The sequence below is a fragment of the Silurus meridionalis genome, chromosome 28 (genome assembly GCF_014805685.1).
Source record: "Silurus meridionalis isolate SWU-2019-XX chromosome 28, ASM1480568v1, whole genome shotgun sequence".
Classification (NCBI taxonomy): Eukaryota; Metazoa; Chordata; class Actinopteri; order Siluriformes; family Siluridae; genus Silurus; species Silurus meridionalis.
This window is the reverse complement of record NC_060911.1, coordinates 2,869,359-2,882,604: the sequence shown is the minus strand read 5'-3', so window position 1 is coordinate 2,882,604 and position 13,246 is coordinate 2,869,359. Positions and strand designations below refer to the sequence as shown.

General features: G+C 39.2%; 2 protein-coding genes across 4 annotated transcripts; both read left to right on the top strand.

The window, feature by feature from the left end:
* Positions 1-141: 141 nt before the first annotated feature.
* LOC124381138 (CD209 antigen-like protein 2) lies at positions 142-4,858 on the top strand. The gene is made up of 6 exons (XM_046842540.1): positions 142-320; positions 831-911; positions 3,039-3,218; positions 4,024-4,166; positions 4,244-4,350; positions 4,449-4,858. The coding sequence occupies exons 1-6, from the start codon at positions 212-214 to the stop codon at positions 4,615-4,617; spliced, it is 789 nt and encodes a 262-aa protein (XP_046698496.1). The 5' UTR covers positions 142-211; the 3' UTR covers positions 4,618-4,858.
* A 2,398-nt stretch (positions 4,859-7,256) lies between these two features.
* LOC124381135 (C-type lectin domain family 4 member M-like) lies at positions 7,257-11,267 on the top strand. 3 transcript variants are annotated; one of them, XM_046842534.1, is made up of 6 exons: positions 7,257-8,536; positions 8,640-8,720; positions 8,927-9,025; positions 9,532-9,680; positions 9,768-9,874; positions 9,973-11,267. In XM_046842534.1, exons 1-6 carry the CDS (start codon positions 8,134-8,136, stop codon positions 10,139-10,141), a joined length of 1,008 nt encoding a protein of 335 aa, XP_046698490.1. In that variant the 5' UTR covers positions 7,257-8,133; the 3' UTR covers positions 10,142-11,267. The 3 variants fall into 3 exon arrangements, with proteins under 3 accessions (XP_046698490.1, XP_046698492.1, XP_046698491.1); XM_046842536.1 differs by having other exon boundaries at positions 7,259-7,540; XM_046842535.1 differs by having other exon boundaries at positions 7,259-8,271.
* The last annotated feature ends 1,979 nt before the right edge of the window (positions 11,268-13,246 follow it).

Sequence of the window (13,246 nt, the reverse complement as noted above, 5' to 3'; positions counted from 1 at the left end):
TGATATAAACTACCCAAATGACATTTTCATGAAAAAAACGATTCTTCTTGGTGAAGAAACTCTACTTCCTTCCAGCAGTTGCTTCATGGTTCTCGGTTCCTGCTTTTGGGATGATGGTGTAACGGTGTGACACTACATGTAGTGAGGACAGATGCTCATGATGCACTGACTGTTCATTTTACACTGACAATCCATCAAGTCGGACTGATCCATGGCTTTACATCTGGATATGAGAGTTCAGCGTGAACAATCTAACTACCAGAATGTACAGAGGGAGAAGAAAACACCTCCCTCACCTGGAAGAGACGCTCAGTATAGAGGTAAGGATTGGAATTATACTCTAATGTGGATAATGGAAGGCAGGGGCGTCTGGGAAAAGTCTTCCAGATTGAAGTGTGTGTTTTGTCATTTCTATGCAAACTTTTAAATAAAGAAGGTGAAGGAACATCTTCATGTTTCATGATGCTGTTGGTGGAAACTTGATTGGTACGCTTCCCCGTTTGCTCTTATAATAAAATCTACTGAAGATGAAAGAGATTTTGTGAAGATTTGTGCTCATTCAGCCACAATGGCGTTAGTAAGTCAGGTTCTGATGCAGATCTTCATGGAGCTGGCTTTGTGCACAGGGGAATTGTCATGCTGAAACGAGTTTGTGTCTCTGAGGTCAGGCAAAGGGAACATTTCATGCTACCAAATCGAATACTGCCGGGAAAATCTGGTGTATATCCGATACTATATAGTGTTTATAATAAAATATAAGAAGATACAACATTTAGTATCACATGGTATCACTTTGAATCCTATCTTGATGATGTGTTTTTGAATTTCAGGAGCATTCAGGCTGGCTGGAGTGTCCATCGGTCTAATGTGTATCGTTCAGGCGACTCTTAACGTCGTCCTGAGGCTGTACCGTAAGTCGCAGGTTACAACTGCTGCTGTTTATCATCATCACAAAATAACAAATGCTTTTAAATTAAGTTTGTAACTTTTTATATGTGTATTATGACACGTTATACAGTACATTTGGTGTTATACTCTTGCTGCTTTTCGACCTGCTCTAACCTCAAAATTTATGTGAAAAAAATCTATGGCATCGATTTTAAATTTGACCATTGTTAGCTGGAGTAGCGTTTTCCACCAGTCTTCTTCTTCTTCTTTCGGGTGCTCCCATTAGGGGGCGCCACAGCAGATCTACATCTGCCTCTTTCAAACCAACTATCTGCATGTCTTCCCTCACCACATCCATAAACCTCCTCATTGGTCTTCCTCTTTTCCTCCTTCCTGGTGTCTCCATCCTCAGCATTCTCCAACTGATATACCTCATGTCCCTCCTCTGCACATGTCCAAACCATCTCAATCACACCTCCCTCACCTTGTCTCCAAAACGTCCTACATGCGCTGTCCCTCTAATAAACTCATTTCTAATCCTGTCTATCCTCGTTACTCCCAACGAAAACCTCAACATCTTCAGCTCTGCTACCTCCAGCTCCACCTCCTGTCTTTTACTCAATGCCACTGTCTCTAATCCATACAACATCTCAGGTCTCACCACAGTCCTATAAACTTTCCCTTTCACTCTCACAGATACTCTTCTATCACAAATCACTCCTGCTATCACTCTTCTCCACCCACTCCACCCTGCCTGCACTCTTTTCTTCACTTCTCTAACACACTCTCCATTACTTTGCACTGTTGACCCCAGGTACCTGAACTCCTCCACCTTCTCCTCCTCTTCTCCCTGCAACCGCACCACTCCACTGCCCTCCCTCTCATTCACACACATGTACTCTGTCTTACTCCTACTGACTTTCATTCCCCTTCTCTCCAGCGTGTACCTCCACCTCTCCGGGCTCTTCTCAACCTGCACCCTACTCTTACTACAAATAACAATATCATTCATAAACATTATAGTCCACGGAAACGTCTGTCTGACCTCGTCCGTCAACCTGTCCATCAGGATACAGCAAAGGGCTCAGGGCCGATCCTTGATGCAGCCCAACCTCCCCCTTGAACCAGTCTGTCGTTCCTACTGCACACTTCACTGCTGTCACACTGTCCTCATACATGTCCTGCACCACCCTCACATACTTCTCTGACACACCAGACTTCCTCATACAATACCACAACTCCTCTCTTCACCCTGTCATACGCTTTCTCTAAATCCACAAACACACAATGCAACTCCTTCTGACCTTCTCTATACTTCTCCATCAACATTCTCCAAGCAAATAATGCATCTGTGTTGCTCTTCCTCGGCATGAAACCATACTGTTGCTCACAGATGGTCACCTCTTCTCTCAGCCTGGCTTCCACTACTCTTTCCCATAACTTCATGGTGTGACTGATCAACTTTATTCCCCTGTAGTTACTGCAGGTCTGCACATCTCCCTTATTCTTAAAGATCGGTACCAGCTCTTTCTTCTGACGCTCTCCTGCACTTCCTCATTCCACCACCACATCTCTTTGTCTTCCTTCCTATTTCCAGATGTCACACCAAGTACCTTTCTAGCTGTCTCACTAATCACTTCTGCAGTAGTTGCCCAATCATCCAGCACCTCTTCACCACCACCGAGCCCCTGTCTGACCTCTTTTCTGAATCACATACTACAGTCTTCCTCCTTCAGTCTCCACAACATTATCCTTTTTTCAGTCTTCACTCGCCTCCTCTAATTTAAAATTTTTTTTTTACCTCTAAAGCCATCCTACAGACCACCATCCTATTCTGTCTAGCTACACTGTCCCCTGCCAACACCTTACAGTCTACAACCTCCCTCAGGTTGCATCTCCTACATAGAAAATACCTACATAGTACCATATTCCACCAGTAGGGGGAGTGAAATTTTAGAAACGCAATTTAACACAGACTACATTTTCCATCAGCCACTTTATGTTTATTTTTTCTTACCTGATAATTTGCTGATAATTAGCACTTAAATTCAGTCTGTAAGGCACAGTGTCTCAGACTGCATCGTCTTCTATAGGGTAACATGTACTTCCCTCTAATCACTCAGATTAATATGATAATTCTGTTGGTTCAGTTCTTTCTCAGAAACATACGGAGCAGTTCTTCATGGACTGTGAAAATTACACGCTGGCCAAATACAATGTACTTATTGAGGAGAAAAGACAGTTAGACATCAACTACCTCAGCCTGGGTAAAGTGAGAGATCAGCTACAGCAGGAGAAAGATCAACTCCAGAGAAAATATTCCAACTTTGGTCAGTGATTTCATTTCATTTTTATTTTTATTTGTGATAGAATTAATGTATATACAACTAAAAATAAAAAAACAAATGCTAGTGAACCTCATTACTAATTGTAATGAAATAAATGACATTTGCTTAGTTGCTATTAAACCTGGCTGATGATTTCAACAACACACACTGATCAGGCATAACATTATGATGTTATAACATTATGAGTGGTGAAGTGAAGATCACTAATGAGCTCTTCATCATGGCTCCTGTTAGTGGGTGGATTTATTTATTTGGCAGCAAGTAAACATTTTGTCCTTAAAGTTGATGTTAGAAGCAGGAAAAATGGACGAATTTGACTAATTGTGACGTCTAGACGTCTGGATCAGAGCATCTCCAAAACTGCAGCTCTTGTGGGTTGTTCGTGGTCTGCCGTGGTCAGAAGGAACAGTGGTGATCCGGCGACAGCTGAGGATCATTGATGCAGGTGGGGAGCGAAGGCTGGTCCGTTTGGTCCGATCCAACAGACGAGCTCCTATAGCTCAAACTGCTGAAGAAGTTAATGTTGTTGATGTTCGATGGGTCAGGACTGCTTTAGCAGCAAAAGAGGTCCAACACAATATCAGGCAGGTGATCATAATGTAATGCCTGATCTTTATTAGCTTTGAAGCACTTAGATTTAAACTTAAGACTAAAATACGTAGCATACGATAAACTTCCTTTTTCACAGACCTGATTGGCTACATAGAGGTAACCTTACCTACTGTAGACGTTTTCATGGAATTTCATCAGGTCTAAAAGAACAAATCCTAATCTCTTCTAAGAACAGCTGGAGATCTCAGGATGGGGTGGGTCTCCTTCAGGTCCAGTCTTTACTTCATGTCTAAGGAGAACAAGACCTGGACTCAGAGCCAAGACGATTGCATTAAGAAAAGTGCAAACCTCGTGATCATAACGAGCAGAGAAGAACAGGTGAGACAGAAAGAGAAAAACATTTTGATGGAATAGTGATGTTAAACTGTGCATTATAAATGAATCTACCTGAACAGGATTTCATTGAGTTGTTTAGAAGAGGAAAATCGGCTTGGATTGGTTTGAGTAAAGAAAACACGGTGGACTTGTGGAAATGGGTGGACGGTACACCACTGCAAACTCCGTAAGAACTTAGTCATCTCATTGAACTCATTGATCTGCTCGTGATTAACTTTTTCTCTGAAGAGCTTAAATGTGCTGATCCTTTATGTGTGTTTTCAGTTTCTGGTGGACTCAAGAGCCAAACAATCATAATGGAGATGAAAATTGTGTTGAAACTGGTTACCGTCCCAAAGATGGAAGACCAGTGGTTGATGTCCTTAACACATGGAACGATAATACATGCAGTGCCAAGATATTTTACATATGTGAGAAAACCATTTCCATTTAAATCTCTGTAAAGAGAAATGGATTGTAGACCAGTAGAGCAAAAACACATTGCAAATGCTTTCAATTCAGTGTGTCATTTTTTTATTAGCTACATCCATTAGTGTTTGTGTATTACTAGCATTTTTCATAAGCGTTGTTATATTTTCTTGAAGGTGTTTTGACTTGTATTTTTCCATGTCTGATTCTGTATGGAGGTTTTTTTTCTTTTATTCTTCTTTTAAATAAATGCATTTGATGTCTTAGTTGAGAGGATAGATCAGTCGTTCCTGTTTATTTATGAGTGGATAAAAAACGTAACTCACACCAGACCACCAATCAGGGTACTACTTACAACATACAGTTCAGCATCAGTTCAACAACAAGCAGACATTTTGTGAGGAATAAATGATGGAAGAATCTGCAGACTCGACCTCGCCACAACACCCGTGTCCTCACTTGTGTGAGTTTTTGAAAAGCAAGTAGTTGAAAGGAAGGTTTTTGGCTCATGATAATTGCAATAGAAATCAATCAGTGTTTGACTCATTAATATCATTCTAATAATAAATCGGTGTGTTAGGATTAACATTAGAGTCTTTTCACATGAACTGAGATGATTAAGCAAAGTCTTTGAACGAACTTACGGTACTTAAGTTTCATTTTACGGAAAATAGTTAAAAGCTGAGTTTCCTCAGGAACGTTTTAAGTGGCGGACCATGACTTTTGTTTAGGTTTGTTTAGTCTCCGCCTCGCACTTTGAGCACATTTTAAAAAGTTATTATTAAACTTGAAAACATACACAACAATGCCAGAGGTCTAAAAAAGAAACTAGAGTTAGCGCAGTGTCACTGTGGCGACTCGCTCCGTACCGGAAATACAATAAAGAATCGATAGCGTTAGCCGCTAACCAGGAAGTGATATGGATTCTTTACTGTTTAATATTCAGCTTCAAAAATTTTTAATCAATTAATGAAGGAAGTAATGAAGATGTTTGTTAAAGTTTGCTGAAATAAATAAAACAGTTAAGTAGGTCATATCTTTAGAGTATTATATTTAAAACACACACACATTTATATACACATCTGTATTACCCAAATGGGGTCTAATCAGTGGCGGGCCGTGCATTTGGTACCTGGGACTTAATCCACCTCTTAATACCACCACTATCACGTCGCAATTATAGAAACCATCAATACTATACAAAAACGTAATATAACAACATGTGGCATTACAGCGAGAGAGACATTTCACATATGGGGGTGAAAACAATTTTACTAAAGCAAGAAACCCAGTTTAGACTCTAAACCTCTACACTACAACCTCAACTGTGCACCTACAACATCTGGAGCAGTTCAGAATCAATATTTGTCTAATAACATGACCAAAACATTACAGCGCTCCTCAGAGTCTGTAATCTAGTGGTACCGCTCATATTCACTGATCTGGAAGTGGAGAACAAACCCTTTGCTGAGACAAGCTAGCTAGCTTCGGGGTTGACCGACCAACCAATCAGAGGACGGAAAAATGCTGACACTATTCTGGGCCAGCTAGCTGCCCTGTGAGGCGAATATGAAATCTGATGGTTAAAGAAACAGACACAATGCTAATATTGTCTAAGGTACATGGGCCAGCACTACTGATTGTGAAGGCCCTGGGCAGATTAGATTGACATGGCATTGGACAAAAAATCTAACATCTACATACACGTACTGGAAGCAGTGCAGCCAAGAGAAATAATATGAAATGAAGAGAATAACCTGCTGGCAATAAAATAATACAATATAATGAAACAATTATTAGAATTCAGGTTGTAAATGTAGGACAGTGCTTATAATAGTGTTTAGGCCAGCAGAGAAGACTTTGCTGGCCCTGACCGGCCCTGAATTTTTTTTATGCTGACTGAACACCAGGCTTTCACATCTCACCTACATCAGTACCTGACTTTACTAACACCATTGTAGCTGAATGAGTTTCACACAAATCTCCACAGAATCTAGTGGAACATCTTCTCACAAGGGTTGAGGTTGTTATCACAGTAAATGGAGACTAAATGTGGAATGGGATGTTCAAGCAGCACATCCTATTTTCAGGTGTCCACAAATGCTTGTGCAGATACTGTAGTGTATATTGTAACTCTATACACTTTTAAAATAGTCATAGCTACAGATAGATGTAATGTACTTGTCTTACTCTTTCTGACAATAATATTGGCACTGAAATGATGAGAAAGAAGTTTTTTTTAAAGCATGGTGAATGGAAAGTCACAACAGATGGAATCACAGAAAAAAAACAATAAAAAACCTAGGAACCTAAAAAATGACTAGATCCTGTCAGATTTGCTGTTTTTTTTTTTTTTTTTTTTTTTTTACTTCCAAGGATTTAACTACTGCTTTCCAACCATAAAATGTTGACTTGAAGCTAACAGAATTTCCTTGAGTGCAACTGGCATCAAATATATCAAATGTGTGTTGGTGTCAAGATTGGAATTTCTGCTGCAGTCAGTTTAACCCTGATCAAGCACATCATGTCCATCCGGTTGGTCATCTACACTGCTAGTAAAAGCTGCCCATAGACATCTTGCTGGACTGGTTAAGGTTTAGACCTGACAGGGATGTCTCTTCTCTTGAATGAGCGATATTCTCAGAGTAGTTTCTTTGGAACTCCTCTAATTGCTTCTTTAATTCTGAAATTTGCTTCAGGTGCTTTGCATTTTGCAGATGCTGCTTTATGTCTGCAATTTGATATCTTGCTGAAGCATGTCCTCTTCAGACACTTTCTGTTTGCTGTTTCTTTCTTGAACTAAACTTTTTTTTAGGGTTTAACTCGTCAGATCCGTCTATAAGATAAGCAGACTGTTGGTTAGTTGCTGCTCATGGTTTGATTTGGGCGGATGAGTGTTTTTTCAGTCTAAGCGGAACATTAGCCTTTAAGTTGCCCCAAAAGTAAAGGTGAGACCTCTAAAAGAGACTTCCTGTTTACTCACTCTATCACCTCCTATAATTCGAAAGGTTTCATTTTTTCCAGCAGCTAATGTCTGTCTTTAACAGAATCATAAAGAGTTTTCAATAGTCTGAGGCAAGCGGATGGTGAGACCTGTAAACAAATACAGTACGTCTGATGATAAATGAGGCTTTGCACAGCAAGTATCGAAATCAGGTTCAAGGAAGCTTTAAGGAAACACCATTGTCCTGATTGGTAGGCTGTGCAGTCAGCGTCAGGCAAGAGAAGGAGTTGGAAGGTTGCAGTGTTGAGATCAAATGGTAGCTTTACGAGGGAGGCCTCTCGGTCGGCCTCAGTGTGGAACTCAGCAGGGCAGACCATCACGTGTTGGGCCTTTTGTCTGGGTCTGGGAATTGGTCATGTCTGGGATATAGTCGGTTAACCAATACACCACTCTCAGAAGGGAACCAGAATTGGCCACACTTGATTGGATCATGGTTCCCAATGGGATCACTGCCCACTGGCTGGTGGTCTGGGACAACAAGAACCTCAGCTGCTGACTTGCTTTAGGTTTGGGTTACAACAAACACTTGTAAAAGTAATGATGACCAATGATGTGACAAGAAGGAAGTGTGTGCCCCAAGGTTACTTGGCTGTTATGTGTCCTGAGTACCTCTGCCACAGCGCTCTGTGTGAAGAGGAAATCCAGTGCACTACTTGGAAACATTACGCTTTTCCTGTGAGTCACAGCATTATGGCTAAAGAAAAAAAAAAAAAAAAAGTTAACCAACTACATGGCAGTGCAGAAATAGCGTGCACACACACACACACACACACACACACACACACACACACACACACACACACACACATAAGGAGACGTTTCATCATTGGAGTGTACATCACAGCTCCTCAAGTTGAAATGGGAATTCACAATAAAGACTGTAAGTATGAGAACATGGAGCGAGTGGTAAAAGCCTGTGTGAGAGATGCTCAATACAGAGGTAAGAATTTGCACACACAAATACACACACACACACACACACACACACACACACACACTTGTAATCATTAATTATGCTCACTTGCTTTGGCATTTTTTTTTAGGAGCGTTCAGACTGACTGCACTGTGTCTGGGTCTGATGTGTCTTCTTCAGGCGACTCTCAACATCGTTTTAAGACTGCACTGTAGGTTCAGCTTTTAAAGACTAAAGAGTGTTAAAAGTGTTTAATGCATGTTTACGTGTCAGTGTTCGACTTATCCGTGATAAATTTAAGACTTGGTTATATTATTTATATGATGCAGGGTTTGAGTAAAAGATACAATACATTTTTATCAGCTTTGTCTTAGTTATTAATTCTAATTATTCATGAATATGTTGGTGAATTTACAGTTACTGAGAAGTTCCAGAGCAACGACACCAGACTGGGTGAAGTGAGAGGCCAGCTCCAGAGAGAGAAAGATGAACTCCAGGAAAGGCTTTTCAACTTTAGTTAGTCATTACATTTTTTTTTAATTGAGAGAAAACATTTACACCTGGGTGAAAAGTTCAAAATGTGTAATTATTCATTGCTAATCTGGAAGATAAAGAAAAACCTTTCACAGAACATCGCAGATAGTTTACATGAAATAGGTCAGATTAATGTTTTATAACATTCGCTAACTTTCTAGTGATTGTGGTTACTAAGCTGAATTTTACAACATAATCCTTAGCCTAATGTTTGCAAAATACGCAATAATACTTCAGATTCATAAGAATCTTCTCTTCTGACTGTACCGAAATTGTATCGAAAGAAATAACAAATTAAATGTCAGAATTATTATATCTTTAATGAGGTCTTCCAACAAATAAAAATCCAGAGGAAAAAACATATTTAACAATCGGGAGCATTTAAAATAAAAAATAAATAAAAAAAACAACACCTTACATCTGTACATATGTTTCGACTCTGCATAAATGCAGTTCACTCTGAATGAACAAATGCTAATTTCTTGTAGGTACAGCTGAGGATATCAGGATGGGGTGGGTCCGCTTCGGGTTCAGTATTTACCACATGTCTACTGAGCACAAGAACTGGACTCAGAGCAGAGACGACTGCGCAAAGAAAAATGCAAACCTCGTGATCATAACAAGCAGAGAAGAACAGGTGAGACAGTTAGAGAACATCATATGGAACTCATATTTCTAAATTCTTATAACTGTGATTGGATGCATTATTAATTTACCTGAACAGGAATTCATTGAGACGTTTAGAAAATCAAAATCAGCTTGGATTGGTTTGAGTAAACAAAACACAGAGGGCTTGTGGAAATGGGTGGACGGTACACCACTGAAAACTACGTAAGAACTCAGTCATCTCATTAAATTCAGTGATTTGCTCGTGATTAACTTTTTCTCTGAAGAGCTTAAATGTGCTGATCCTTCGTGTGTGTTTTCAGTTTCTGGTGGATTCAAGAGCCAAACAATTTTACTGGAGATGAACATTGTGTTGAAACTGGTTACAGTCCTGAAAATAGAAGACCAGTGGATGATGACCTTAACACATGGAACGATAATACATGCAGTGCCAAGATATTTTACATATGTGAGAAAACCATTTCCATTTAAATCTCTGTGAAGAGAAATGGACTGTAAACCAGTAGAGCAAAAACACATTCCAAATTATTTCACTTCACTGTGTGTCATTTTATATTAGCTACAGCCATTAGTGTTTCTATATTACTAGCATTTTTTCATAAGCGTTGTAATATTTTCTTAAAGTTTATTTGTTTGATTCCTTTTTTCATATCTGACTTTTTTTATTATTATTATTATTCTTGCTTTCAAATAAATGCATTCTGTCTTAGTTGATGATAAGTAACTTTGCAAAGAAAACACATGCAGTTCACTTCTTTTAAAGAAAAAAATAAGATTATACTTTATATGATTATAAGATTATATGTCGGTGGAACAGGTAATATCGTCTATTCTAATGTATACCATACAGACAAGTTTTGGGACATCTGACTTTTCCAGCCATATCAGATTCCTCCCTGGACTGTTACCACCAATTTTAAGGCACATAATTGTATAGGACGAACTTGAGGAACTTAAACAAGGAAACCCAAACCTGTGTACAAATCCAGCTCCATCATAATATGCCCTACAACCTTAATTTTTCATGCTGACTGAACCCCGGAATCACCTGAGACTGAACTGAACTACACTTCATGCTTCCCTCTGCTGACCAGCTTTATGGAGATTCTGATTTTAAATTCCAACAAGACTTGGCACCTGCCCACACTGCCAAAAGTACTAATACCTGGTTTAAGGACCATGGTATCCATGTGCTTGATTGGCCAGCAAACTCTCCCAACCTGAACCCCATGGAGAATTTATAGGATATTGTAAAGAGGAAGCTATGAGACACCAGACCCAACAACATAGAAGAGCTGAAGGCCGCTATCAGAACAACCTGGGCTTCCAAACCAAGTCAGCAGCGTCACAGACCGATCGCCTCCATGCCACTGCAGTAATTCATGCAAAGGGAGCAATGACCGAGTATTGAGTTCTGTACATTTCCATACTTTTCAGTAGTCCAACATTTATGTGTTAAAAAAATCCTTTTTACAATTTTTTTTTTTTTAAATTGGTCCTAAGTAATATTCAATTTTTCTGTCAAAATAAATTTTGGGTTTTGATTATATGTGAGCCATAATCATCAAAATTAATGGAAATAAACACTTGAAATATATCAGTCTGTGTGTGATGAATCTTAATATACGAGTTTCACTGTTAGTATTGAATTACTGAAATAAATAAACTTTTTCCTAAATCTCCTTTAACCTCAGAAACATGATCCAGTGAATTTATAGAATGTATTGATAGGTGATTTTCATAGTAGGACAGGGGAATTGTGGTTACTTGGGATTCTTTATCCAAGAGGAAGTTTCCATGTCTTCCTTTGTATCAATCAAAGCAGTGCATTTTTATTCCACTCGTTTCACTGGCCAAGCCTAACAGGGAATCTTACTGTGCTTGATTTTCCTAAACCACACTTAATTTTTGTTCCACTTTAGAAGGATCTGTGGTATTCTTGGCAAATTGACCATCTGATTCACAACACAAACAATACCAGGATGATTGGTCATCTATAATGTCTTACTGTATACTGTATTAAACTGGTTTTGATCACTAATTTAACTCAAGTACAAGGTTTGTGTACTTTGTCCACCACGGCTAAAGGAACATAGCAGCTTCATAGCAGGTGTTTGCTAAGTTGTTGGTTACTATGACTAGTTACATGGTAAATCCTATCAGTACTAGCAGACAGGCTAAGTTTAAGTTGACTACTTACAGACAGGTTGATAACACTCATAATTTGTAATTTGGCCTCTGTACACCACCACAGTGACATTAGACATTATAAGTATTGTGTCTGTTTCTTTAACCAATCAGATTTCAAATTCACAGTGCAGCTAGCTGGCCCAGAATAGCATCAGCATTTTTCCATCCTCTGATTGGTTGGTCAGAGGGAAACTGTTATAGCCAAGTTCGACTGGTAAAACACGTCTGTAGCTCTGCACACATTAATACATCTGAGTTAGACTTTTTTACGAACACAATGGCTGACGGAGGAAGAGAAATTGATTTGGTCTCGGACATACTTGAAAATAAATTTTCAAAAAAAGCTAGACATGGTGAGGAGATCGCCAACCCTGAAGCTAGCTAGCTTTTCTCAGCTTTTTTGTTCACTTCCAGACCAGTGAATACGAGCGCTACCACTGCATTACAGCCTCTGAGGAGCGCTGCAAATTATGAGTCTGTATCTCTGGTGAGTAGGTTGTATTTTATTTACATATTTAATGTTTTTGCCATGTTATTAGACAAATATTGATTCTGAACTGCTCAAGATGTTGTAGGTGCACAGTTGTGGTTGTAGTGTAGAGGTTTGGAGTCTTAACTGGGTTTTTTGATTTAGTGAAATAGTATTCAGCCTCCATATGTAAAATTCCTCTCTCTGTGTAAATCCACGTGTTGTTATATCACGTTTTTGTATAGTATTGATGGTTTCAATAATTGGTGGTGGTATTAAGGGGTGGATTAAGTCATGTAAGTCCTCACTAAAGGCCCAGGTACCAAATGCACGGCCCTCCACTGCATTACAGGTATTTTGTAGACAGTTCCTCATTTTTCTCACATTTAAAAGTAGATACACACTCGATAAAGGGCATGTTTAAGTTCACCCTTCCACATATGAGAAAGTGGCTAATCTTAAACCCTGGTGTAAATCTGTCAAACCGGAAACTGTTTCCGGCCAAGGAGGAACATGTCTGTTTTACAATTTCCTGATCAGTTTATTTTAGAGTTTTTGCCCTTAAAAATAGTCAATATAAGTATACACAAGTATATTCAGGGCATTGGACACCCTACCAGAGTGCCTTACAATTATCTTGTTTATTCATCTGACTCTTATATTAATCAGATCTGTTTTCAAAATCCTGACAGCCTGGAAAAAAGACACCTTTTCCTGTTTGTCACCTCATTATCTCTCTAAATAATCTTTTACCACATGGCAGTGCGAAATGGCACACACACACACACACACACACACACACACACACACACACACACACAGACACACACACACACAAGGAGAGGTTTCAGCAATAAAGTGTACATCATGGCCTCTGAAGTAGATATGAAAATTCACAATGAAGGCTTTCAGGCTTT

What these genes read in the sequence shown, in the direction of transcription:
- LOC124381138 (XM_046842540.1), top strand. Translation starts at nt 212, where the DNA reads ATGGCTTTACATCTGGATATGAGAGTTCAGCGTGAACAATCTAACTAC. An exon ending in CGTCGTCCTGAGGCTGTACC is followed by an intron (nt 912 to 3,038) that starts GTAAGTCGCAGG and finishes CTGTTGGTTCAG; the next exon opens with TTCTTTCTCAGAAACATACG. An exon ending in TAACGAGCAGAGAAGAACAG is followed by an intron (nt 4,167 to 4,243) that starts GTGAGACAGAAA and finishes CTACCTGAACAG; the next exon opens with GATTTCATTGAGTTGTTTAG.
- LOC124381135 (XM_046842534.1), top strand. Translation starts at nt 8,134, where the DNA reads ATGATGACCAATGATGTGACAAGAAGGAAGTGTGTGCCCCAAGGTTAC. An exon ending in CATCGTTTTAAGACTGCACT is followed by an intron (nt 8,721 to 8,926) that starts GTAGGTTCAGCT and finishes GTGAATTTACAG; the next exon opens with TTACTGAGAAGTTCCAGAGC. An exon ending in GGTACACCACTGAAAACTAC is followed by an intron (nt 9,875 to 9,972) that starts GTAAGAACTCAG and finishes GTGTGTTTTCAG; the next exon opens with TTTCTGGTGGATTCAAGAGC.